Below are 26937 nucleotides of genomic sequence, written 5' to 3' on the forward strand. Positions count from 1 at the left end.
ATCAGAGATGAGGAGGAATTACTTTTCTCAAAGGGTGGTGAATCTGTGGAATTCACTACCTCAAAGTGCAGTGGATGCCGGGATGTTGAATAAATTTAAGGAGGAGATAGACAGATTTTTAACTAGTAACGGGGTGAAAGGTTATGGGGAGAGGGTGGGAAATTGGAGTTGAGACCGAAATGAGATCTGCCATGACAGTATTGAATGGCGAGGCTGAATTGCGTACTCCTGCTCCTATTTCTTATAACTCGGATTAATGACCGACCTTGGACATCCGCCGGAGTCGGAAGTTGACGGATTTTGGATCCTGACCTCATTTGAATTGTGTGATGTGTCCTTCCGGGTGAGGGGCGGAGCCTGGCTCCGCTCGCGCTGACCTTTCTCTTCTGGAGCTGAGGCGCCGCCATTTGCAGAGCCGCTCGGTGGAGGCAGAAGCACAACCTGAGCAGGAGCCGCAGAGCACATAAACGCCGCCACCATGCTGTCTGCTCGCCTCGTAACCGCCTTCGCCCGGTCTCTGCCCAGGCAGCGAGCTCATGTAAGCAATCCCGAAAGTTCAATCCTGCTTTCGGAGGCTCTGGAACCGCGAGCGGAGTCAAATAATCTGGAGCCTCCTTTCTCCGCCATTTTGGGAAATTAGTTTTGTGGGGCCCACAGTGATTTTGAGTAGAAATTGGTTATGTTATTTGGGGAATTTATTTAGTGATTGTTGTTTTTTTACATGATTTTCGCACTTATTGTAAGAGTTATTGTATTCGTCATACATGGAGGTTTCTAACAGGCCAATGTGTGTGTTCTTGAGAGGTGCACTGACAACGTCCTGTTGAAGGTCAGGTCCTTTAATGTCTCCTTTACTTCACGTCCACACCTTCAGTTGAATTGCAATACATACCCTTGATCATCAGATTTATTGTTACAGGTTTTAAAGTGGTTTTTTTTATTTGCGAGTCTTATGTTGCATTCACTGGTTACATTTTTATGGTTGGTTGAAAATTTGTGAAGAACATTGCCAAATTTAACATTTGATTTAGCAAAATGCTATAGCCTAATTTCTTGTTTGCTGTTGTTGTACCTAGTATTTATATAGAGTAACACTTAAATCAATGATTTTCTTTGTATTTTCAGTTAAATTAAATATTCATTATGTTCTGTGCAAATGCTATAGTTGGCTACAATAATGTGAGTCTTGTGTTAAATTAACACTAAATTGTACAGTGACATTTGGTTAGTCATTAACAGTTTTTCAATAAAATATATAACAATTTAGATTTTGGCAATGGGTTACTGCTGTAAATGTATTTAACTGGGTGAGTGAAGGTCAGGATAGATGGATTTTACTTCTCTCCCATGCTAAATCGGGAATTGGGATAGTTGAGCAAATGCCTTTTTAACCTTATCCCATTTGTAGTATCAGCTGTGGCTCAATTGGTACTACTTGTGTCAGAAGGTTGTGGGATTCATCCCACTGCAGGACTTGAGCACTAAAATTAAGGCTGGCAGTCCAGTGTAGTAGTATGGAAGGTGGCCTCTTTTGATGAGATGTTAAACCAAAGACCTCTTTCTGTCTGCTCGGGTGGACTTGCTCACTGACGCTCATTTTGGGTTCTGCCATGGCCGCTCAACTCCTGACCTCATCACAGTCTTGGTTCAAACATGGACAAAAAAGCTGAATTCCAGAGGTGAGTGTGACTGCCCTTGACATCAAGGCTGCATTTGACTGAGTGTGGCATCAAGGAGCCCTAACAAAAACTGGAGTCAAGGGGAGGCAGGGGGAAAATCTCCACTGGTTGGAGTCATACTAGCCCAAGGGAAGATGGTTGTGGTTGTTGGAGGTCAGTCATCTCAGTTCGAGGACATCACTGCAGGAGCTGTTCAGGGTAGTGTCCTAGGCTCAGCCATCTTCTGCTGGTTCATCAATTACCGTCCTTCCATGATAAGGTCAGGACTAGGAATTTTTGCTGCTGATTGCATGATGCTCACCATTTGTGACTACTCAAGGCACTGAAGGAGTCCATGTCCAAATGTAGTAAGATCTGGACAACATCCAGGTGTGTGCTGACAAGTGGTAAGGTAACATTTGTGCCACACAAGTGCCAGGCAATGACCATCTCCAACAAGAGTGAATCGAACCATCGCCTCTTGACAATCAATGGCATTACCATCGCTCAATCCCCCACTATCAACGTCCTGGTGGCTACCATTGACCTGAAACTGAACTGGACTAGCCATATAAATACTGTGGCTACAAGAGCAGGTCAGAGGCTAAGAATCCTACAATGAGAAACTCACCACCTGACTCCCAAAAGCCTGTCCACCATCTGCAATGCATAAGTCAAGAGTGTGATGAAATACTCTCCAATTGCCTGGATGAGTGCAGCTCCAACAACACCTCGAAGCTTGACACCATCCAGGACAAAGCAGCCTGGTTGATTGGCATCCCATCCAGAAACATTCACTCCCTCCACCACTGATGCACAGTGGCAGCAGTGTGTACCACTTACAAGATGCATTGTGGATAAGGGCAGCAGACATATGGGAACGCCACCACCTGGAAGTGTCTTTCCAAGCCATTCACCATCCTGACTTGGAAATATATCGCTGTCCCTTCACTGTCACTGGGTCAAAATTCTGAAACACCCTTCCTAACTGCACTGTGGGTGTACCTACACCATATGGACTGCAGCGGTTCAAGAAGACGGCGCACCACCACTTTCTCGAGGGCAGTTAGAGATGGGCAATAAATGCTGGCCTAGCCAGCGATGCCCACATCCCATGAATTAATTTTTAAAAAAACTTAAAATACCCATTTAGCGTGGCCGAGCAGCCCAACATGCTGCATTCAGGTTCCAGTCTCTGGAGACGTGAGTGGAGTCCCACTTCTGTCAAATTATCAGTCACTCCGCTTTGCGGACTCTTCAGTTCCTCTGCCCAAACCAGTGACAGCTCAAATTAAGGGAAAATGGTGGTGTGGTGGTAATGTTACCGGACTAGTAATTCAGAGGCCCAGGTTAATGCTGTGGGGAAATGGATTCAAATCCCACAGGGCAGCTGGTGCAATTTAAAACCTGGAATTAAAATAAATAGTCTTGGTAATAGTGACCATTTTTGTAAAAATCCATCTGATTCACTAATGTCCTTTAGTGAAGGAAACCTGCCATTCTTTCCTGGTTTGGCTTGTATGTGACTCCAGACCCACAGCAATGTGGTTGACTCTTAATGGCTGTCTGAAATGGTCCAGCACATCATTCAAGGGCACTTAAGGATGGGCAGCAAATGTTAGCCTTGCCTGCGACCCCCGCCTCCCATGAAAGAATTTTTAAAAATTGCATTGTTCTGAAGAAGAGGGTAGTGACCCCAGTTGTCCTGACCAAATTTATCCCTGAATCAATATCACATAAGTGTATTATCTGGTCGTTTTCCCATTGCTGTTTGTGGGAGATTGCCATGTGCAAATTGGCTGCTGCATTTCTTACATTAAAACAGTGACTACACTTCAGAAGTGTGTCATTCATTAACTGTGAAGTGCTTTGTACATCCTGTGATCATGAAAGGTGCTGTATAAGTACCAGTCTTTTTCTTTTTTTCCTATCCAATTATTAAATCAGTGCATTTGACAGGGTTAGTTAAATAATATTTTCATTTTGTTTTATGGATCATTCAAGGAGAAGCTTCATTGCTTTAGCAGATGGCTAGGCAATCTCTCTGCCTTCTATGTGCGGAGACCAAAGCGTCTAAATTCTTAATCTGAGCCAGATTATCCACTGTAAAACTTGTCTACTGGCCCTGCCCAAAATCAAAGCTGAATGTCTCTCAAATTTACCAAGAGTAATTCAGCAGTGAGGTTGTCTACATATTTAATATGAAAACCACAAAGTATTTTGTAGTTAATTCTATTTTAGAGGCTGATTTCCTGCACACTGTAGAATATCAGTAAACTTTTTGTTGTACTGGGTTTTTCTGGGGGAAGATGTATTTATTTTGTTTTATTCTTTGTAGGTGGCAAGACATGCCCTTCCTGCAGCCTTTGTAGGCACCAAGAATCTTCACACTTCAAGGACATGGCTTCAAAAAACAGGTCAGCCTTTACAGAAAGATCTGGGTTAATATTTGTAGACATTCCTAATGCACTGTTTATAGATGAACATCTATAGAAGATCAAAGAAATCAATCATTTTGTGAGCAATGAGATGCACAATGGCAGCAGTGTGTACTATCTATAAGATGCACTTCAGGAACTCAGCAAGGCTGCTTAGACAGCACCTTCCAAACCCACGATCGCTACCATCTAGAAGGGCAAAGGCAGCAGATAGATGGGAGCACCACCACTTGGAATTTCCCCAACAAGACACACCATACTGACTTGGAAATAGATCGCCGTTCCTTCAGTGTTGGGTCAAAATCCTGGAACTCCCTCATGCACTGTGCTCAGCACCACCTTCTCAAGGGCAATAAGGGATGGGCAATAAATGCTGGCCTAGCCAGTGACGCCCACATCCCATGAATGAATAAAAAAACATTAGTATGATGGGTGATTTGCTTCCTGTTTTGGTATCTGGTACAACTAACTGCCTGCCACAGACCAAGGAATTGCAGGTTTAATTTAACAAGGTAACGGAATACACGATAAATGGTAGGATACTGAGTAGTATGGAGGAAAAGGGGAACCTTAGTGTGTATGCCCACAGATCCCTGTAGGTAGCTGGACGGGTAGGTAAGGTGGCCAAGAAGGCACGTGTGATACTTGCCTTTATTAGTTGAAGAAAAGAATATAAGAGCAAAGAGATTATGCAAGACCTTATTGAAAAACTGATGATGGGTCTAGATAGTAAGAAATGAAATTAAATCGATAGCAAGAAATGATGTAGGGTCAGATGATTTAGAATCTGTGTGGGTAGTGTTGAGGAGCCGCAAAGGTAAAAAAACCATAATGGGAGTTATGTACAGGCCTCCGAACAGTAGTCAGGATGTGGGGCACAAGATACACCAGGAGATAAGAAAGGCAAGGTTACAGTGATCATGGGGGATTTCAATATGCAGGTAGACTGGGAAAATCAGGTTGGTAGTGGATCCCAAGAAAAGGAATTTGTGGAATGTCTATGAGATGGCTTTTTGGAGCAGCTTGTGGTGGAGCCCACTAGGGAATAGGCAATTCTAGATCTAGTGATGTGTAATGAGGCAGATTTGATAAGGGAGCTTAAGGTGAAGGAACCCTTAGGAGGAAGTGACCATAATATGATAGAATTTACCCTGCAATTTGAGAGGAAAAAGCTGGAATCAGATGTAACGGTATTACAGTTGAATAAAGGCAACTGCAGAGGCATGAGGGAGGAGCTGGCCAGAATTGCCTGGGAGATGAGCCTAGCAGGAAAGACATGGAACAGCAATGGCATGAGTTTCTGGGAGTAATTTGGGCGACACAGCAAAAATTCATCCCTAAGAAGAAGAAGCATACTAAAGGGAGGACGAGGCAACCATGGCTGACAAGGGAAGTCAGGGACAGCATAAAAGCTAAAGAGAAAGCGTACAATGCGACGAAGAGCAGTAGGAAACCAGGGGATTGGGAAACCTACAAAGACCAATAGAGGACAACTAAAAAAGAAATAAGGAGGGAGAAGATTAAATATGAGGGTAAACTAGCCAGTAATATAAAAGAAGATTGCAAGAGTATTTTTAGATATATAAAGGGTAAGAGAGAGGCAAAAGTGGACATTGGGCTGCTGGAAAATGACGCTGGAGAAGTAGTAGTGGGGAACAAAGAAATGGCGGAGGAACTGAGTAGGTACTTTGCATCAGTCTTCACAGCGGAAGACACGAGTAACATCCCCAAAGTTCAAGAGAGTCGGTGGGAGGCAGAGGTGAGTATGGTGGCCATTACCAAGGAAAAGGTGCTAGGGAAACAAAGGTCTGAAGGTGGATAAATCAACTGGACCAGTTGGGTTACACCCCAGAGTTCTGAAGGAGATAGCTGAAGAGATAGTGGAGGCGTTAGTGGTAATCTTTTAGGAATCACTGGAGTCAGGGAGGGTCCCAGAGGACTTGAAAATCACTAATGTAACCCCCCTGTTTAAGAACGGAGTGAGGCAAAAGGCAGGAAATTACAGGCCGATTAGCCTGACCTCGGTCATTGGTAAGAATTGAGTCCATTATTAAGGATGAGATTTCAGAATACTTGGAAGTGCATGATAAAATCAGGCAAAGTCAGCATGGTTTCATCAAGGGGAGGTCATGCCTGACAAATCTGTTAGAATTCTTTGAGGAGGTAACGAGCAGGTTAGACAAAGGAGAGTCAATGGATGTTATCTACTTGGACTTCCAGAAGGCCTTTGACAAGGTGCCGCACAGGAGGCTGCTCAGTAAGATAAGAGTCCATGGTGTTAGAGGCAAGGTACTAGCATGGATAGAAGATTGGCTGTCTGGCAGGAGGCAGAGAGTGGGGATAAGGTGGTCCTTCTCAGGATGGCAGCCGGTGACAAGTGGAGTTCCGCAGGGGTCAGTGTTGGGACCACAACTTTTCACTTTATACATTAATGATCTAGATGAAGGAACTGAGGGCATCCTGGTTAAGTTTGCAGATGATACAAAGATAGGTGGAGGGACAGATAGTATTGAGGAGGCGGGGAGGCTGCAGAAGGATTTGGACAGGTTAGGAGAATGGGCAAAGAAGTGGCAGATGGAATACAACGTGGGTAAGTGTGAGGTCATGCACTTTGGTAGGAAGAATAGAGGCATAGACTATTTTCAAAATGGGGAGAGAATTCAGAAATCTGTAGTGCAAAGGGACTTGGGAGTCCTAGTCCAGGATTCTCTTAAGGTTAACTTGCAGGTTGAGTCAGGAAGGCGAATGCAATGTTGGCATTTATTTCGAGAGGACTAGAATATAAAAGCAGGGATGTGCTGCTGAGGCTTTATAAGGATCTGGTCAGACCACATTTAGAATATTGTGGGCAATTTTGGGCCCCATATCTCAGGAAGGATGTGCTGGCCCTGGAGAGGGTCCAGAGGAGGTTCACGAGAATGATCCCAGGAATGAAAGGCTTAACATATGAGGAACGTTTGAGGGCTCTGGGTCTATACTCGATGCAGTTTAGAAGGATGAGGGGGGGATCTGATTGAAACTTACAGAATACTGAAAGGCCAGGATAGAGTGGACGTGGGGAAGATGTTTCCATTAGTAGGAGAGACTAGGACCCGAGGGCACAACCTCAGAATAAAGGGAAGACCTTTTAGAACAGATGAGGAGAAACTTCTCTAGCCAGTGAATCTCTGGAATTCATTGCCACAGAAGGCTGTGGAGGCCAGGTCATTGAGTGTATTTAAGATCGAGATAGATAGGTTCTTGATTGGTAAAGGGATCAAAGGTTACGGAGAGTAGGCGGGAGAATGGGGTTGAGAAACTTATCAGCCATGATTGAATGGTGGAGCAGACTCGATGGGCCGAATGGCCTAATTTTGTGCTCCTATGTTTTATGAACTTATAGGGTGGATAGATAAGCCCTATTCCTTTATGATTTAGGAGTCCTTAACCAGGGGGAATAAACTCAGGGTAAGAGGAATGAGGGGAAATCTCTTCATTCAGAGGGTGATGGGTACCTGGAACTCAAGTTGAGAGGTAGAAACGCTCAAAATTTAAGAAGTGTTTGTATGTGCTCTTGACGTGCTGTAACCAAAGCTATGGACCAAGTGCTGGAAAGCGGGATTAGGCTGGGTGGCTATTAGTCAGCTGTTGCAGGCATGATGGGCCAAATGGTCTCCTTCAGTGATGTAAATTTCTATGATTCTATGACAAAAGCTCCGTGTTGGGATGTTAGTGGGTATATGATCACCTTGATGCTATTAATTGGTTTACTCTTTATTCTTTCATGGGTGTCAGCGTCACTGGCAAGGCCAACATTTGTCCATCCCTAACTCTAATATTCCATTCTGTGCCATTGCTCTAAATCTTTTGTATCCTATGATAGTGTTCTGGAGTGGTCTTGTTTTAAGAATGTGGAAAACCCATAGCCGTGCTTAATTTTTAATTGTTTCACTTGCATTAAATGTGGTTTGTCAGTCAGGAAACTTGATATTTTTTCCCAAATCAAATGTGTTTTGAATTAATGTGCTCAGTTGGTTAGAGTAGATGACCAGAAATAGTGATTTATCCAATTTCTATTAAGCTGACTAGTTACAGAAAATCTAGGTTACAGGAAAGCTAGCCATGATTTAACTAGCTTGGACTTACTTTGTTCTGGCAGGTAGAACCCTAAATTTTCTCTGCATCGAAGGAGCCCATTTGAGTCATTGACTCTGTCATCTCTTAGCTAGAGCAATCCAAAGTTTAAACCTATGGCTCTGCATTCTCCCAAAAATCAGTGCTTTGGACTCATCAAAATATATATCCAAGTTGCTCCTCACCCATCCAGTGATGGATGACCTGTCAGCCCCTATCAGTGACTCCCTATTATCAAACTTAATATTATTTCACTATCAAGTTTTTTTCATAATTTCAAAAGCCTCGTCAAACCTCTCAGCCATCTCTGCTCAAGTGGAAATAGCTCCGGAATCGCCAATATCACCGTATAACTATAGTTTTATGGCTCTGATGTTTTCCATTAGGTACTGCAGAGGTTTCCTCCATTCTGGAAGAACGTATCCTCGGAGCTGACACTTCCGCTGACCTGGAGGAGACTGGTCGTGTGCTATCAATCGGTGATGGTATTGCTCGTGTGTATGGTCTGAGAAATGTACAGGCTGAAGAAATGGTGGAATTCTCCTCTGGCCTGAAGGTAACTAAGCATTAAAGTGCTTGTGATGGGTTAATGGAAAGCTGGATTAAAAGAAAACTCTTAACTGTGTGTATGTGCGTAGACTCTTTATATGGCTATTAAATTAATGCAGTTGCAGCCAAGCATCACCAATAACTGTTAGTTTCCTTTCAAAATCCTTTGGCCTGAACAGTTAATGGGATAGCTTATTTTTCATTTTTTTTTTTGTTCATATGCAAATTGTACCTCTTGCACCGCTCTTAAACTAAGGAATTTAATGTAATTAAGAATATTAATTTGATTATTCTGCCCTCTAACTATAGTCGTCTCTGCTCCCTTTTTTGTCATAGGCCCCAGGTTTGATTCCCAGAAGATTCCAAGTTAACTGGTCTCAGACAGGATTATGGTAGAAGCAGTACAGTTGGCTTCAGTACCTTGCCTAGATAATTTAGGCAGTGTTTCTGTTTCTAGCCATTATGCAGTTACTACTCCTAACACATGGATATTGGATGAGGGCAAAATTAGGCTCAAGTATTGCTTTGCTGAACTGTCTGCCAAAAAGAATGGCCACTTGGGCTAGCGGAGAACAGACGTCATGTACAGACGTCCTTAAGGAACAGTATCCCAAGAGAAGTCCATGTTTTCAGAAGAGACATTTTTTCCCTTGACACAGCTGTGAAGTGGCATTGTATGCAAAGGTACACACACTGCTGTAAGCAAAAGAAAAATCTGCACGAGGATCATTTCAAGCAACTCCCATGTGTATACTGGTAATTGGCCAGAAGTTGTATTAACACCTATGAATAAGCCAGTAATTTCTCCCTGTACCCCAGCCTGCTCATTTTAGTCATAAGGCTGAAGGATTCTTATTGCTTTCTAACTCAGTTTGTGTTTTTCAGGGAATGTCTCTGAACTTGGAACCTGACAATGTTGGTGTTGTCGTATTTGGTAATGACAAGCTTATCAAGGAAGGTGACATTGTGAAGAGAACTGGTGCCATTGTGGATGTCCCTGTAGGAGAGGAACTGCTTGGACGTGTTGTAGATGCTCTGGGTAATGTCATTGATGGAAAGGTAAGGAGTTTCAAAAATTGTCCTGGTTTTGTATTTCAGGATTATTTCTGATTCCTGATAGTACTAGTCTGGTTATCTTGTTATAATGTTCATGGAGTAAAATATGTGCTTTAACTCTTTTGCAGTCATCTGCATCTCGTTTTAATTTTAGGTAAAAATATTTATTTAGAATTACATTATCTAGAATTACATTTTTTTGTAGCACAGAACCAGACCATTTGGCCTAATTGCTCTATGCAGAGGCTTATACTGCACACGAGCCTCCTTTTGCCTGTCCATCTAATCTTATCTGCATAGCCTTCTCTTTTCTCTCTCATGCTGATCTAGCTTCCCTTTAATTGCTTGTTTTCTGGGGCTGTGAGCTAGATTTCCAAAATTGGAACTGAACTGAAAACAAGCTCCAAAAGGGCCATTCTGTAGCCAGTTGGTAAAACTTAAGCTGGCTATGTCATGGGAGTGATCAGGACAAATTGCCCTTTTCTCCTTTTTTAGTTACTTTTGCTTGTGAAAGTTTGAATCCTCCATCATAAAACTCAGCATTTTACCTTTCTCTAACAGGGCCCACTTGGCGCTAAGAGCCGTAGACGTGTGGGGCTGAAAGCCCCTGGTATTATTCCCAGGATCTCGGTGCGGGAGCCCATGCAGACTGGCATTAAAGCTGTAGATAGTCTAGTGCCCATTGGCCGTGGACAGCGAGAGCTTATCATTGGTGACAGACAGACTGGGTAAGACCCTTGTATTAAAACAGTTTTGGTAAAGCTAGGTTCTTTGGTGTAAATTATATATAAATGTAGTGAGATTAGTGGTTTGATTAACTGTCTTCCCTCAATGCTCTTTTGAAACATTTTTCAATATTGTCTTAGCAAGTGCTGATTAAATATTTCAAGGTGGAATGTGATTTGAACGAAGTTAATGGATACAGAGTGGAGCCAGAAAGAGTGTGTAGCTTTGGATAATGAGTTAATGGATCATTGTAATGTTGATTTCCAGCCTGCCTTGCATGGCATTGCCGTGTTGCAAACTTAAAAATCCTCCATGTTCTCTCTCTTCCCCCCCCCCCCCCCCCCCCCGCCGCCAACCCTCCTCCCCATAGTTCTTTTTTCTTTCCCTTCTAATCTAGAGACATGGAGACCACTTAATGCTACTGCTACCCTGAGATTAGTTAGCTATATTGTGGTGCAGTTAATGGACTTGAGATATTTTAGATCTGTGTATGACTTAAGCATCCCCATAAACTTGTTCTCACTCTGAAGTGATCTGTGTAATGTGTGAGATACCTTCTGTTTGTTTCAGCAAAACTGGTATTGCCATCGACACCATCATCAATCAAAAGAGATTCAATGATGGCACTGATGAGAAGAAAAAGCTGTACTGTATCTATGTTGCCATCGGTCAGAAGAGGTCCACTGTGGCTCAGCTAGTTAAGAGACTAACAGATGCAGGTGAGAGTTCATGTTGAGCAGTTAATTTTTGGAAGTGGCATGAGCTCTACACTTTGCACTGGCTCTCTTGGGTTGGGGTAAGAAAATCACCCAGGATCCTGTAGAATGTAGGGGTTAAAGGTGTGGGTAATGGTCGATGGATGTTTTTGCAAATGGAAAACGGTTTCCAGTGGTGTTTCACAGGGCTCGGTGTTGGGGCCCTTGCTGTTTGTTGTAAATATTAATGATTTAGACTTAAATGTGGGTGATGTGATTGGGAAATTTGCAGATGACACATAAATTGGCAGTATGGTTGATAGTGAAGAGGATAGCTGTCGACTCCAGAATTAAGTCAATGGTTTGGTTGGCGGAGAAGTGGCAAATGGAATTCAATCTGGATAAGTGTGAGGTAATGCATTTGAGGAGGGAAAACAAAGCAAGGAATACTCAATAAGCAGGAAGTTATTGAGAGGATTACCTGGAAAAACTCAACAGCATCGGCGGAGAAGAATAAAGTTGATGTTTCGAGTCCTGATGACCCTTCAACAGAACTGAGTAATATTAGGAGAGGGGTGAAATATAAGCTGGTTTAAGGTGGGGGGGGGAGAAGTGGGTGGGGGGGTTGTGTGTGTGGTTGTAGGGACAAGCAAGCAGTGATAATTTTATTACTCAGTTCTGTTGAAGGGTCATGAGGACTCGAAACGTCAACTTTATTCTTCTCCTCCGATGCTGCCAGACCTGCTGAGTTTTTCCAGGTAATTCTGTTTTTATTTTGGATTTCCAGCATCCGCAGTTTTTTGTTTTTTAAGTTATTGAGAGGGGTTGAGGAAGTGAGAGACCTTGGAATGCAAGTCCACAGGTCCTCGAAGGTGGCAGGACAGGTGGACAAGGTGGTCAAGAAGGCATATGGAATATTTTTCTTTATTGGGCGAGCTATTGAATACAAAAGCAAGGATGTAATGCTGGAACTGTATAAAATGCTGATTAGGCCACAGCTGGAATTTGTGTACTGTTCTGATCACCACATTACAAGGACATAACTACACTGAAGAGAGTGCAGAGGAGATTTACAAGGATGTTTCCAGGGCTTGAAAATTGCAGCTGAGGAGAGATTGGATAGGCTAGAGTTGTTTTCCTTAGAACTGGGGAGGCTAAGGGGTGACTAATTGAGGTGCCTAGATAGGGTATACAGGAAAAACTTGTTTTCCCCCTAGCTGAGGGGCTAATTACCAAGGGGCATAGATTTAAGTTGATTGGTGGAAGGATTAGAGGGGTCATGAAAAGCTTTTTCACCCAGAGGGTGGTGGGCATCTGGAATTCACTGCCTAAGTTGGTGACTGAGGCTGAAACGCTCAACTCATTTAAAAGTTACCTGGATCTGCATCTGAAGTGCTGTAACCTGCAAGGCAACGGACAAGGTGCTGGAAAGTGGGATTAAAATGAGCGGCTAGTTTTTTTCTCTTTTTGGCTGGCGCAGACATGGGTTGAATGGCCTCTTTCTGCACTGTAACTTTTCTATGGGTGTTACTGATCATAAACTGAGTTACAAGCAGCATAAGTAACAGCTTCTGTACTGATGTAAATTGTTATTGTGAGTTTCTATGCACCTAATTTTACTTGTGTTTCTAACTTCTAGATGCCATGAAATACACCATTGTGGTCTCTGCCACAGCCTCTGATGCTGCCCCACTGCAGTACCTGGCCCCATATTCTGGCTGCTCTATGGGCGAGTATTTCAGGGACAATGGCAAACATGCACTAATCATCTACGATGACTTGTCTAAACAGGTCAGTGCTGTCTTGTTCTTCTGAGTGGCTTTGAACCACAGCTATTGCTTTAACTTCCTTTTTTGTTAACTTGAGATTTCTGATCAGCTACTTGTTTTCTGCCGCCTTAAAGGTATTTCTTCCATTCTGTATATCTCTGGTTACGATGGAACAGACTGCTTGCCATTAATTTTCTGCCAGAATTGATTTTTATCATACTACCCTTTGGCAAGAATCCACTAACTTGGACAGAACTGCAAGTGCTGAGACTCTTCCAGATCCTGGGTCTTGAGTCAGCTCTTTGTATGAATCGGCTAGATTTAAAATCCTTGTTTCAGTTGGAAATGCCTCTTATTTTGTCTATCTGCAAGCTCTGCTAGTTATTTGATTTTTGAAACTTGGAACTATTCCCTTGAAGTAGGAACTTTATTCTTATCCTTTCAGAAAGATTTTTAATTTTGGTGGATTATGAACATACAATGAGTCAGTCTCTGAGTGAAGGCTGGCAGCAATCCGGGCTGATGTTTTTTTTCCCTTTCTCCCTCACTGCACCCCCCCCACCCCCAAAAAAAACTATGGTACCAAAGCCATTTGTAGTGCCTGTACTGTGTTTTGATTAAACATAATATAAAAAATAGCAGGAGTAGGCCATGCTGCCCATCAAGCAATTAGCTCCGCACAGACTAAGGACCAGGCTTGGGATCTCAATGGGAACACTTTTTCTTGAGACTCAGCTATTAGTCTTTTATTTGGCTCCAACCTCTAGGTTCTGCTTTGGGACCTGTACTGTGAATGGATTTTTCAAAAACTGTTAGGCTTTGAACAAAAACTCTTAGGATTAATTAATTTTTGAAAGGCTGTTTGGGACCAGACTTATTCTTGCATCTGAGTGACTTTTTGTGAAGTCACTCATTTAATCAAATCTTTAAAATAGTTACATATACATAATACCATCCACTCAAATCTTGTTCTTCCTTTACTACAGTGTAATGAGACTTGTAATAGCCATTGTCTTGAGCTTGCTTAAACCTCTTTCAGGCTGTTGCCTACCGCCAGATGTCCCTGCTGCTGCGTCGTCCCCCAGGTCGAGAGGCCTACCCTGGTGATGTGTTCTACCTGCACTCACGTCTGCTGGAAAGAGCAGCCAAAATGAATGACAACTTTGGTGGTGGCTCCCTTACTGCTCTTCCTGTTATTGAGACCCAGGCTGGTGATGTGTCTGCTTACATTCCAACCAATGTCATCTCCATAACTGATGGTCAAGTAAGTTATAAAAACACATTATTCTGTGCTGCTTTTGCAGATAAAGTTGAATGTTAGTCTTTGAATCATTTGTGGTTTGAGGAAAGTGGAACATGGATACAATCAGGAACACTAATTGATCACTTTTCAACAAAATTTTATCTCTATATACAATTAAAACTGGTCAATTACAGAAAGCTGCATGGGGTTTATACTTGACTTTGGGGGCCCATGGATTGTTGGGAGGCACAGAATAGATGAAAATGCATCAGAACTTTAATGTTATAATGGATATGAATATTGATTTGAGTTTCATTGGAGAATAAAGCAATGTATTCAGGATTTTATTGGAATATTCACACTGCAAAACTAATGTTGATGTAGCATTAGATCTGATGTGTAGCCATGTAAGCAGTACTGTCTTGCCATGCATTGAATTTCTTGTTCTGATGTCAGATTGGCTTTCACGTAATCCCTTTGTTTCCCAGATCTTCTTGGAAACTGAACTGTTCTACAAGGGTATCCGCCCAGCTATCAATGTGGGGTTGTCTGTGTCACGTGTAGGATCTGCTGCCCAGACCAAAGCCATGAAACAGGTATTCAATGCAAAGCTTTTATCTGCTTTTTTGATTATTGCCTGATAAATAGTTCAACACTGCTCCCAATGACTTATATCCCACTCTGCTTTAATAAATTGATTAATCAATTTTGCAAACTCTCTGAAGTAGGCTTGCTTGTTGCCAAATTCTATTGAAACAGGAAGATTGCCTGTTGAACAATATTCTAGATGTCAAATTAGGGAGCCTAAGACATTAAATCCAACAGTGTTTTATTTGTTTGTTGAACAGCCAAGCGATACAGACAGGTAGGTCCCAGGTTGCATGCTTAGTCTGCTTAGTAAGCAAACCACAACTGACATCAGTGCAATTTAATTAGATAGGAAAAATAAGCTGTGGTCCTGATACTTCCAACAGGGACAGTGGATAGTTATGTGTAGGTGGGAGTTGGCAAGGATAGGTCTACCTTGACTCTGCTTCAATTCCACCCCCACCCCATTCAGACTTGCTAGCTAGTCTACTACCCTGCTGACAGTTATGAATGGTTACATTGGGTAACATTGGAAAAAGAGAATGATATTTGTAGAACCAGTGTCAGCAATGTGTGCACATCAGAATGCTTGGGTTAATTATGTTCTTTACTCTTAAGCATTCTGAGGAGTTGTTGAATAATGAGGCACCTCTAATTATTGATTCTTGGTTTTTACTGTTCACAGGTAGCTGGTACAATGAAGCTGGAGTTAGCCCAGTTCCGTGAGGTGGCAGCTTTTGCCCAGTTTGGCTCTGACTTGGATGCTGCCACACAACAACTGTTGAATCGTGGTGTTCGTTTGACAGAACTGCTCAAACAAGGACAGTATGGTGAGTGAGCGTACCCCTGCCTTGAAAAAGGATGTGCATTTATTTAGAGCCCTTTATGACTTGAGTGTCCCAAAACACGTTACAACTAATGAAGTGCTTTTGAAAAGTATGCAGTCACTATTGTAATGATGCAAGGAGATGGCTGGGTTTCTCTCATTTGGATTCTTTCTTGTTCCACCATCAGTAGGCATGCAAACAAATCATTACCTGCAAGTCCTAGAAATATTTGCACATTAAATTTTGGCTGATTGTATTTTTGCTTTATGGAGGATAACACATGTACCCAGGTGGTACTTGGTGCAGGTTATCAGTTCACTCTACAGGATGCTTATTAGGATGTACCTTAACATAACCCTAAAGGCCATGTTTTGTTAATTTCTAAAGCTCAAGAGAGCTTTTTAGCTAAAAGCCCAGCAAGTGTAAAGAAAATCTGAAATGCAAACTAAGAGGCTAGTTAAAGGAATGGTGGGACCAGTTATGCACAAAATCTTGTGCAGACAGAGGCATGACTGGATACTTTGAATCTGCTTCCATGAAAATATGAACTTACTGTTGTGGAAAGGAGGTGCAAGATGTGTTTTTGAGATGGAAGATGGGAGGCTAATCATCTAGAACACTGAAGCTTTCTTGGTGTGGAACTTGGTCCTCCAGCCGAGTAAGGAGTATCCCATCTTATTTCTGACTTGTGCCTTTATATTTGGTGGACAGGCTTTGGGAGTCAGGAAGTGAGGTACTTGCTGCAGAATATCCAGCCTCTGACCTCTTGTAGCCACAGTATTTGTGACTGGTCCAGTTAGGTTTCTGGTCAGTGGTGACCATGAGGATGTTGATATGGGGGATTCAACAATGGTAATTCCTTGCATCAGATGGTTTGAATTTGTCTTGTTGGAGATGGTCATTGCCTGATACCTGTGTGGCACAAATGTTATTTGCCATTTATCAGCCCAAGCTTGAATGTTTAGGTCTTGTTGCATACAGGCATGGATTACTTCAGTATCTGAGGAGTTGCGAATGGTGCTGAACATTGTGCAATTATCAGTGGACATCCCCACTTCTGACCTTATGGTGGGGGGGAAGGTCATTGATAAAGCAGCTGAAGATGTTTGGGCCTAAAACCAGCAGTGATGTTCTGGGATTGAGATGATTGGCCACAACAGTCCCAATCATCCTTTTGTTCTGGGTATGATTCCAGCCAGTGGAGAATTTCCCCTGATTCCCATTGACTTCAATTTTACTAGGGCTTCTTAATGTCACAGTTGGTCACTTGCTGCCTCAATGTCAAGGGCAGTCACTCATGCCTGTAGAATTCGGTTCTTCTATCCATGTTTGGACCAAGGCTGTAATGAGGTCTGGAGCCAAGTGTTTGTTGCAGAGCCCAAAATAAGCATCATAGAGCAGGTGGTTCCTGTGTAAGTGCTGCTTGATAGCACTGTTGACAACACTTTCCATCCATCACTTTGCTGATGATTGAAGGTAGACTGGGTTAGTAATTGCCCATATTCAATTTGTCTGCTTTTTGTGGACAGGGCCTACCTGGACGTTTCTCCATGATGTCAGGTTAATGCCAGTATTGTATATGTATGAGAACAGTGTGGCTAGTTCTGGAGCACAAATCTTCAGCACTATAACTGGGATGTTTTCGGGACCCATAGCCCAGGCATCTGTGATGGTGGGGTCCTCAGGAGGCCGAGATGGACATCCACTTGGCACTTTTGGCTGAAGACAGTTGCAAATACTTGAGCCTTGTTTGCATGTGCCTGTTGTGAAGTAACTTGTGTGTTACCTTCCAGTTCCCATGGCTATCGAGGAGCAAGTGGCAGTTATTTACGCTGGTGTCCGAGGTCACTTGGATAAAATGGAGCCTAGCAAGATCACAAAATTTGAACCTGCTTTCTTGGCTCACGTGAAGAGTCAGCACCAGGATATCTTGGGCACAATTAGGTAAGGAGGGCAATCTGAATGTTTGTTCATCACTTAGAAAATTCAATTTGTCAGTTTATTTTCTGTCATTTTGAAACTTAGTTGAAAATTACTTTCAAGTCAAAAATTTATCCTGGAAGTGTTAAATATGATTCAAAAAATAAAGTTGTTAGGGCCTTCAAGACGATGTTTAAAGAACTGGTAACATCAGATTATGTTGTGCATTGACCCCTTTAGAACATGCACCTTTTCCTTGTATCTTGTGTTGTCTACTATGTCATCCCTAGCCAAGAAGTTTTCTTGTTCCCAGTTAATCTTCATTGCTGTTCTGAAACTGGCCAGTAAAACGTGTGGTGATAGTGTCTGAGGATGGTACTGCTTCGCTGTATCATAGAAGTTTACAGAACAGGAGTTGTCTGTTCAGCCCACTTGTCTGTGATCGGAGAAATTATCAACAGGTCAGGCAGCATCTGGAGAAAGAAGCAGAGTTAATATTTCCTGTCGATGATCTTTCTAATGGGAGAAAGTTTTTTTTAAAAAAAAAAAAATTTAAGCCAGTGCAGAAGCAGTGTTAAATCATAAGAAAAGGACAAATCTGGGGTGGAAAGCAGCAGAAATTAAATGACGGGCAATGAGGCAAAAAAAGGATGGCAATGAACAAAGAAACAAGAGCTCTAGAGGAGCTGTGAATGGCGATAGCAGAATCACTAGTAACAGCTGCTGTCTGAAAGATGGGAGCAGTGATTACGATTTGAATATTCAAGCATATTTGACATTTTGGCAGGGCAGCAAGAAAGGAAAAGGAATGTGGTAGCTCTGTTAATAAAGGATGAGATCAGCACAGTAGCAAGCAATGATCTTGGTTCAGAAGATCAAGATATAGAATTGGGTTGGGGTGGAGATAAGGCACAACAAAGGAAGCAAGTCCCTGGAGGGAGTAGTTTATAGCCTCCTAACAATAGACACAATGGAGGGTTGTAAGAAAGGTACTACAATAATCATGAACGATTTTAATCTTCATGTAGATTGGACAAATCAAATTGGCCAAGGTAGCCTGGAGGATAAGCTCATAGAGTATTCGGGACAGTTCCTTAGAATAATAAGTTCTGGAACCAACCGGGCAACAGGCTATTTTAGACCTTTGTAATGAGACAGGATTAATTAATGACCTCAAAGTTAAGAATCATCTTGGTGGGGTTTTTAAAAATTTTTTAATCATTCATGGGATGTGGGCTTCACTGGCTGGGCCAGCATTTATTGTCCATCCCTAGTTGCCCTTGAAGGTGATGGTGAACTGCCTACTTGAACCGCTGCAGCCCATGTGGTGTAGGTACACCTACAATGCTGTTAGGAAGGGAGTTCCAGGATTTTGACCCAGCGACAGTGAAGGAACAGTGATATATTTCCAAGTCAGAATGGTGAGTGACTTGGAGGGGAACTTCCAAGTGGTGGTGTTCCCATCTATCTGCTGTCCTTGTCCTAGATGGTAGTGGTCGTGGGTTTGGAAGGTGCTGTTGAGAAAGCCTTGGAAGCCTTGGTGAATTCCTGCAGTGCATTTTGTAGATGGTGTACACTGCTGCTACTGTGTGTCGTTGGTGGAGGGCGTGAATGTTTGTGGATGTGGTGCCAAATCAAGCGGGCTGCTTTGTCCTGGACGGTGTCAAACTTCTCAGGGTGTTGTGGGAGCTGCTCTCATCCAAGCAAGTGGGGAGTATTCCATCGCACTCCTGACTTGTGTCTTGTAGATGGTGGACAGGCTTTGAGGAGTCAGGAGGTGAGTTACTTGTCAAGGATTCCTAGCCCCTGACCTCTTGTAGTATTTATATGGCTAGTCCAGTTCAGTTTCTGGTCAATGGTAACTCCCAGGATGTTGATAGTGGGGTATTCAGTGATGGTAATGCCAATGAATATCAAGGGGCGATGGCTGGATTCTCTCTTGTTGGAGATGGTCATTGACTGACACTTGTGTGGCGTGAATGTTACTTACCATTTGCCAGCCCAGGCCTGGATATTGTCCAGGTCTTGCTGCATTTGCACATGGACTGCTTCAGTATCTGAGGATTCACGAATGGTGCTGAACATTGTGCAATCATCAGTGAATATCCCCACTTATGACCTTGTGATGGAAGGAAGGTCATTGATGAAGCAGCTGAAGATAGTTGGGCCTAGGATACTACCCTGAGGAAGGTGATCATAACATGATAGAATTTCATATTCAGTTTGAGCATGAGAAATTTGGTTCTGAAACTAGTGTCTTACCCTTGTAATTGCCTTCATTTAAGTTTATGAAGGCCGAGTTGGTTAGAATGAAATGGGAAAATGAAAGGGAGGCGGTAGCGTAGTGGTATTGTTGCTGGAATAGTAATCTGGGATAATTCTCTGGGACCTGGCAGAGGGTGAAATTGGAATTCAACAAAACCTGAAATTAAAAGGCTAATGATGACCACGAAACAATTGTTGATTGTTGTAAAAACTCATCTGGTTCACTAATGTCCTTGAGGGAAGGAAATCTGCCATCCTTACCTGATCTGACTTACATGTGACTCCAGACCTACAGCCATACCTTGTTCAGAGGGTATTTAGGGATGAGCAGTAAATGCTGGCCTAGCCAGCAACACCCACATCCCATGAATGAATTAAAAAATGGTTAAAAGATGGTAGATAAGCGATGGCAGACATTTAGGGAGATATTTTCATAGTTCTCAACGAAGATTTATTTCATTGAGAAAGATTCGTGAATAACTAAGGAAGTTATGGATGCTATCCAATTGAAAGAAAAGATTTACAATGCTGCAAAGGTTAATGACAGGACAGAGGATTGGGAAAATTTTAAGAAGGGATGACTTAAAAAATAGAGGGAGAAATTTGAGTGAGAAAACTATTAAGAAATGTAAACGGCAACAGCTTCCATGAGTATATAAAAAGTAGCTAAAATGGGTGCTCATCCCTTAGAGGGTGAGACTGGGGAATTAATAATGGGAAACAAGGAAATGGCAGAAACTTTGAACAAGCATTTTGTACCTAATCTTCACAGAAGACATCATCTCAAGAACAGTAGAAAAACAGAGGGGTGGGGGAAAAGGGCAGGAGGAACTTTAAACAATCACAATCATTAAAGGAAAAAGTACTAGGAAAACTATTGGGACTGAAGGCTGACAAGTTCCATGGAACTGATGGTCTGTGTCCTAGGGCCTTTAAAGAGGTGGCTGCAGAGATAGTGGATGCATTGGATGTAATCTTCCAAAATTTCCTAGATTTTGGCAAGGTCCCAGTGGATTGGAAAACAGCAAATGCAGCTGCACTCTTCAAGAAAGGTTGGAGGCAGAATGCAGGAAACTGTAGGCCTGTTAGACTAGCATCTGTCATTGGGGAAAATGCTAGAATCCATTATCAAGGAGGTAGGAGCAGGATGTTTCAAAGATCATGGTACAATGAGGCAGAATCAACATGGTTTTGCACAAAAGAAACCATGTTTGATAAATCCATTGGTTCTTTGTGGATGTAGTAAGCAGAGTGGATAAAGGGCAACCAATAGATGTAGCATATTTGGATCTCCAAAAGGCATTCAAGAAGGTAACACTTTAACAGGTTACTGCACAAGATATTCTCTAATTTCCTATATACCTGAAATCCCTCATCCTTTCTATCAGGCTGGTGAACCTCTTCTGCACCTTCCCCGAGCTTATTGTGGTGCTCAGAATGGGACTCAGTACTCCAGCTGAGGTATAACCAGTGACTTATAGGTTGAGCATAACTCCCTCGCTCCAAATCTCTTTTTATAAAGCCAAACATTCTGTATGACTTTTTCATAGCCTTATCAGCCTATCTTGCCATCTTCAAAGATTGTAAGTACATGTTGGCCTATTTGCTCATATATTCCTGTTAAAGAACTTAATTTAAAGAACTCTGTCAAGTTCATCAAACACTAATAACACTTAACAAATATGTTGACTTTTAATTTTTTACCCATACTTTTCCCAGTGTCATTCTTGTGTTATTGTGTTGAATTTTCCCAACTGCCTATATTTGGCAGGTGTATCCCCTTTTGACTGTACCATTTGCTACCCTTCATTCCTTTGGCACCAACCCATACCCAAGAAGGGTTGGCAAGTTGTGGTCAGAGCCACGACTTGTTTTCCCTCAGTAACCTTGGATCTGTTCCTTCTGGACCTGGTGTTTTTAAAGGTTGGTAGCCTTCAGAAGTAAAATACCTCTGCTTCATCTATTTTTATTCTATCCAATATTACTACCTGCCCTTTTATTGCCTCATATACAGCATCCTCTTCTCCCGTGAAGATGGGTGCAAGAAGTCCTCATTTAGTACCTCGGTCACGTCCACTGCTGCCACAAGAAAATATACTCTGATACAAGACCGTTTCCATTTTGGGTTCCCAATCAGCTCCATGCTTTGACTACCTTTTTAATGTTTACAAGCACATGAGTTAGGAGCAGGAGGAGGCCACTTAGCCCCTTGAGCCTGCTGCACCATTTAATAAGATCATGGCTGATCTGATTATAACCCAATTCCACATTCTTGCCTATCCTGATAAACTTTCATTCTCTTGTTTATCAAGAGTCTATCTAGCTCTGCCTTAAAAATATTCAAAGACTTCACTCCCTCAAAAGGCAGTGGAAGAAAGTCCCAAAGATGCACAACCCTCTGAAGATTTCTCCCCATCTGTCTTTAAATGAATGACCCCTTATTTTCAAACAGTGACCACCTGGTTCTAGATTCTCCCAGAAGAGGAAACATCCTCTCCACATCCACTCTGTCAAGACCCCTCATGATCTTAAACTTCAGTCGTCACCTCTTACACTCAACTCTAGTGGATACAAGCCTAACCTGTCCAACCTTTCCTCAAAGGACAGCCTGTCCATTCCAGTCTCGTAAACCTCTGACCTGTTTCTAACACCCATATATCCTCCCTTAAATGAGACCAGTACTGTACAGAGTACTCCAGATGTGGTCTCACCAGTGCTTTGTATAACTGAAGCATAATCTCCCTCCTTTTGTAATCAATTCCCTCACAATAACGATAACATTCTCTTAGCTTTCCTAATTACTTGCTGTACCTGCATACTAGCCTTTTGTGATTCATGTGCTAGGACACCCGGATCCCTCTGAATCTCAGAGCTCTGCAACCTCTCACCATTTAGATATATGGTTTTTTTATTCTTCCTGCCAAAATTGACAATTTTACATTTGCCCACGTTATACTAAATTTGCCAGATCTTTGCTCCCGCCCTTAACCTGTGTCACCTTGTAGCCTGCTTACTTCCTCTTCGCAACTTACTTTCCTAGCTATCTTTGTCATCATCAGCAAATTTAGGTACCGTACCTTCAGTCAGTCCCTTCGTCCAAGTCATTTATATAAATCGTGCAAAGTTGCGGCCACAGCACAGATTCCTGTGGCACACCACTCGTTACATCCCACCAACCAGGAAAAGATGCATTCATGGCTACCCATTGTTTCCTGTTAGCTAGCCAGTCTTCTATCCATACCAATATGTTATCCCCTACACCATAAGCTTATATTTTCTGCAATAACCTTCGATGTGGCACCTTACCTTACCAAATGCATTCTAGAAATCTAAGTACAGTACATCCACTGGTTCACAGAATCTCTCAGTGCAGAAAAGGCTCTTCGGCCCATCAAGTCTGCACCTACACGTGAGAAACACCTGACCTACCTAATCCCATTTACCAGCACTTGGCCCATAGCCTTGAATGTTATGACGTGCCAAGTGCTCATCCACGTACTTTTCAAAGGATGTGAGGCAGCCCACCTCCACCACCCTCCTAGGCAGTGCATTCCAGACCATCACCACCCTCTGAGTAAAAACGTTTTTTCTCACACCCCCCCCCATAAACCTCCTGCCCCTCACCTTGAACTTATGTCCCCTTGTGACTGACCCTTCAACTAAGGGGAACAGCTGCTCCCTATCCACCCTGTCCATGCCCCTCATAAACTTGTACACCTCAATCAGGTTGCCCCTCAGTCTTCTCTGCTCCAACAAAAACAACCCAAGTCTATCCAACCTCTCTTCATAACTTAAATGTTTCAACCCAGGCAACATCCTGGTGAATCTCCTCTGCACCCCCTCCAGAGCAATCATATCCTTCCTATAATGTGGTGACCAGAACTGCTTACAGTACTCCAGCTGTGGCCTCACCAACGTTCTATACAACTCCAACATCACCTCTCTACTTTTGTAATCTATGCCTTGATTGAGAAAGGCAAGTGTCCCATATGCCTTTTTCACCACCCCACTAACATGCCCCTCCACCTTCAGAGATCTATGGACACACACGCCAAGGTCCCTTTGTTCCTCAGAACTTCCTAGTGTCATGCTGTTCATTAAATACTTCCTTGTCAAATTACTCCTTCCAAAGCGTATCACCTCACAGTTTTCAGGGTTAAATTCCATCTGCCACTTATCTGCCCATTTGACCATCCTGTCTATTTCTTCCTGTAGCCCAAGACACTCAACCTCACTGTTAACCACCTGGCCAATCTTTGTGTCATCCGCAAATTTACTAATCCTAACCCCCACATAGTCATCTATGTCGTTTCTATAAATGACAAATAATAGGGGACTGAGCACAGATCCCTGTGGTATGCCACTGGACACTGGTTTCCAGTCACCAAAGCATCCTTCTGTCTTCACCCTCTGTCTCCTACAATTAAGCTAATTTTGAATCCACCTTATCAAATTACCCTGTATCCCATGTGCATTTGCCTTCTTTATAAGTCTCCCATGTGGGACCTTGTCAAAGGCTTTGCTGAAATCCATATTAACTACATTAACTGCACTACCCTCATCTACACACCTGATCACCACCTCAAAAAATTCAATCAAATTTGTTAGGCATGACCTTCCTCTGACAAAGCCATGCTGACTATCCCTGATCAAACCTTGCTTCTCCAAGTGGAGATAGATTCTCTCCTTCAGAATTTTCTCCAATAGTTTCCCTACCACTGACATGAGACTCACTGGCCTGCAGTTCCCTGGCTTATCTCTACAACCTTCCTTAAATAGCAGAACCACATTAGCTGTTCTCCAATCCTCTGGCACCTCCCCCATGGCCAGAAAGGAATTAAAAATTTGGGTCAGAGCCCCTGCGATCTCCTCCCTTGCCTCCCTCAGCAGTCTGGGACACAAATCATCTGGACCTGGAGATTTGTCCACTTTTAAGCCTGCCAACACCTCCAATTCCTTGTCACTCCCTATATCAATTTGCTCAAGAACCTCGCAGTCTCCCCGAGTTCCATACCTTCATTCTCATTCTCTTGGGTGAAGACGGATGTGAAGTATTCATTCAACACTCTACCAATGTCCTCTGGCTCCACCCATAGATTGCCCCCTTGGTCCCTTATGGGCCTTACTCTTTCCCTGGTTATCCTCTTCCCATTGATATACTTAGAATTTCTTGGGATTTTCCCTATTTTTACCAGCCAGAGCTTTCTCATATCCCCTCTTTGCCCTCCTAATTGCTTTCTTAAGCTCCACCCTGCACTTTCTATACTCCACTAACGCCTCCGCTGATTTGCTTCCCTTCCCCTTTATTCACAGCACAGAGACATGGGAGATGGAGTTTAATGGTAATGTCACTGGACTAGTCACCCAGACACCCGGGCTAATGCTCTGGGGACGTGGGTTCAAATCGCACCAAGCCAGCTTGAGGAATTTGAATTCAGTTAATTAATCTGGAATTGAAAGCTAGTCTCGGTAATGGTGACTGTGAAACAATCATCAATTGTTATAAAGTTTGGAGTGGACTTCACCTATTCTGGTTTACTAATGTCCTTTAGGGAAGGAAATCTGCCATCCTTACCTAGTCTGGCCTACATGTGACTCCAGACCCACAGCAATGTGATTGACTTTTAACTGCCCCCTGAAATGGCCTAGCAAGCCATTCAAGGGCAGTTAGAAATGGCCTTGCCAGCAACATCCATGTCCCATGAAAGAACAAAGAAAAACATGTGACTCCTTCAAAGAGCTCCAATAAATTGGTTAAACATGATTTCCCCTTTACAAAACCGTGTTGACTCTGCCTGATTGCCTTGAATGTTTCTAAGTACCCAACGTGTTTATAAGGTTGTATTGGAGCTTTCTTTTATGTTGACATCTGATCTACATCTCTGCTACTTTTCCCCCTTATTGCTGTTTTTAGATCTCCTTTATACTTCCTGTATTCAGCTTGGTTTTCTATTGGGAGCTTTTCTTTTGCCATAAACCTTCCTTTTTTTTTTGTTTAATTTTAATCTCTATATATTTAGTCATTCAGGGATCTCTTTGGATGTCCTCCCTTTCCCCTTTGTGGAAATATGCCTATTCTATACCTTAATCACGTCCTGTGTAAAACCTGACTCTCAATTATTGATTCCAATCCACCTAGGCAAGAAACATTTTCAATTCACTGAAATTAGTTCTCCTTCCGTTGAATGTTTTTAGCCTTGGTTGTCCCTTGTCCTTTTCTGTACCTATTCTAAAGCTTAAACTTCTCCAAATGTTCCCCTACTGAAACATGCTCCACTTGGCACACATCATTCCCCAGAACTAGACCCAGCATTGCTTCCTTCGTTGTTGGATTGGAAACGTACTGAAGAAAGCATTAAGAATTCCTCCCCCATTTTGCTCCTTGTACTGTTATCTGAAGTTTCTTAACACCTGTATATATTTCTTGATTCTTACTGTAAGTTTGCTCCTAACACCTTCCTACCTTTTGGCCTGTAGCGTGTAGCCAGTAGTAGAATAACTGCTCTGTTCCTTGGTTCTAACCAAATAGTTTTTTCTGACTTTGACCTCCTCAGTTGCATTACATGGTTCAAGTGATACAATTGAATCAATACTTCCCCCCACTTTTTTTTTGTCCTTCTCCATCTTTCCAGAGTACCCTGTAATCTTGAAAGTTCTCAATCATCTCCTTTTGAGAGCAGTCTTTGTTTTTGTCACCATATTATAGTCTCTCAGTCACCTGTGCCTGCAGCTCACAAACCTTATTTACCATACCATATTCATTTATGCACAGTTTAAGCTCATCTTAGTCTGCCTCGCATTTGTCTGAACCTTTTCTGTTTCTGAACTCTTTTTAAAAAAATATTTGAATCTTTTTGTTGCAGGGCTGAGGGACAGATAAATACTGAGGTGGAAGCCAAGCTGAAGAAGATTGTAGTGGACTTCTTGTCCACCTTTGAGGCATAAGCTCACTCCAGTGTCTCCCCAACCTCGTCTTGTTAATGTTTGGCTGAGTGCTCCGATTCCTCATCACATGAACTGTTGGAAATCAGTTTATGCTTTTGTTTAAAATGTACAGAAGGTTTTCGCTTGAGAATAAAATGTTCCACTC

The 26937-nt window shown here is 42.6% G+C and overlaps 1 protein-coding gene across 1 annotated transcript; it reads left to right on the forward strand.

The window, feature by feature from the left end:
* The first annotated feature begins 381 nt into the window (after positions 1-381).
* Positions 382-26937, forward strand: atp5fa1 (ATP synthase F1 subunit alpha). The gene is made up of 12 exons (XM_078553170.1): positions 382-538; positions 3997-4075; positions 8596-8765; positions 9644-9817; positions 10376-10542; positions 11111-11259; positions 12875-13026; positions 14044-14268; positions 14736-14843; positions 15521-15665; positions 17456-17606; positions 26711-26937. The coding sequence occupies exons 1-12, from the start codon at positions 479-481 to the stop codon at positions 26790-26792; spliced, it is 1662 nt and encodes a 553-aa protein (XP_078409296.1). The 5' UTR covers positions 382-478; the 3' UTR covers positions 26793-26937.

The sequence above is a fragment of the Cetorhinus maximus genome, chromosome 1 (assembly GCF_964194155.1).
Source record: "Cetorhinus maximus chromosome 1, sCetMax3.hap1.1, whole genome shotgun sequence".
Taxonomy (NCBI): Eukaryota; Metazoa; Chordata; class Chondrichthyes; order Lamniformes; family Cetorhinidae; genus Cetorhinus; species Cetorhinus maximus.

What these genes read in the sequence shown, in the direction of transcription:
- atp5fa1 (XM_078553170.1), top strand. Translation starts at nt 479, where the DNA reads ATGCTGTCTGCTCGCCTCGTAACCGCCTTCGCCCGGTCTCTGCCCAGG. An exon ending in GACATGGCTTCAAAAAACAG is followed by an intron (nt 4,076 to 8,595) that starts GTCAGCCTTTAC and finishes GTTTTCCATTAG; the next exon opens with GTACTGCAGAGGTTTCCTCC. An exon ending in TCTCCATAACTGATGGTCAA is followed by an intron (nt 14,269 to 14,735) that starts GTAAGTTATAAA and finishes TTTGTTTCCCAG; the next exon opens with ATCTTCTTGGAAACTGAACT.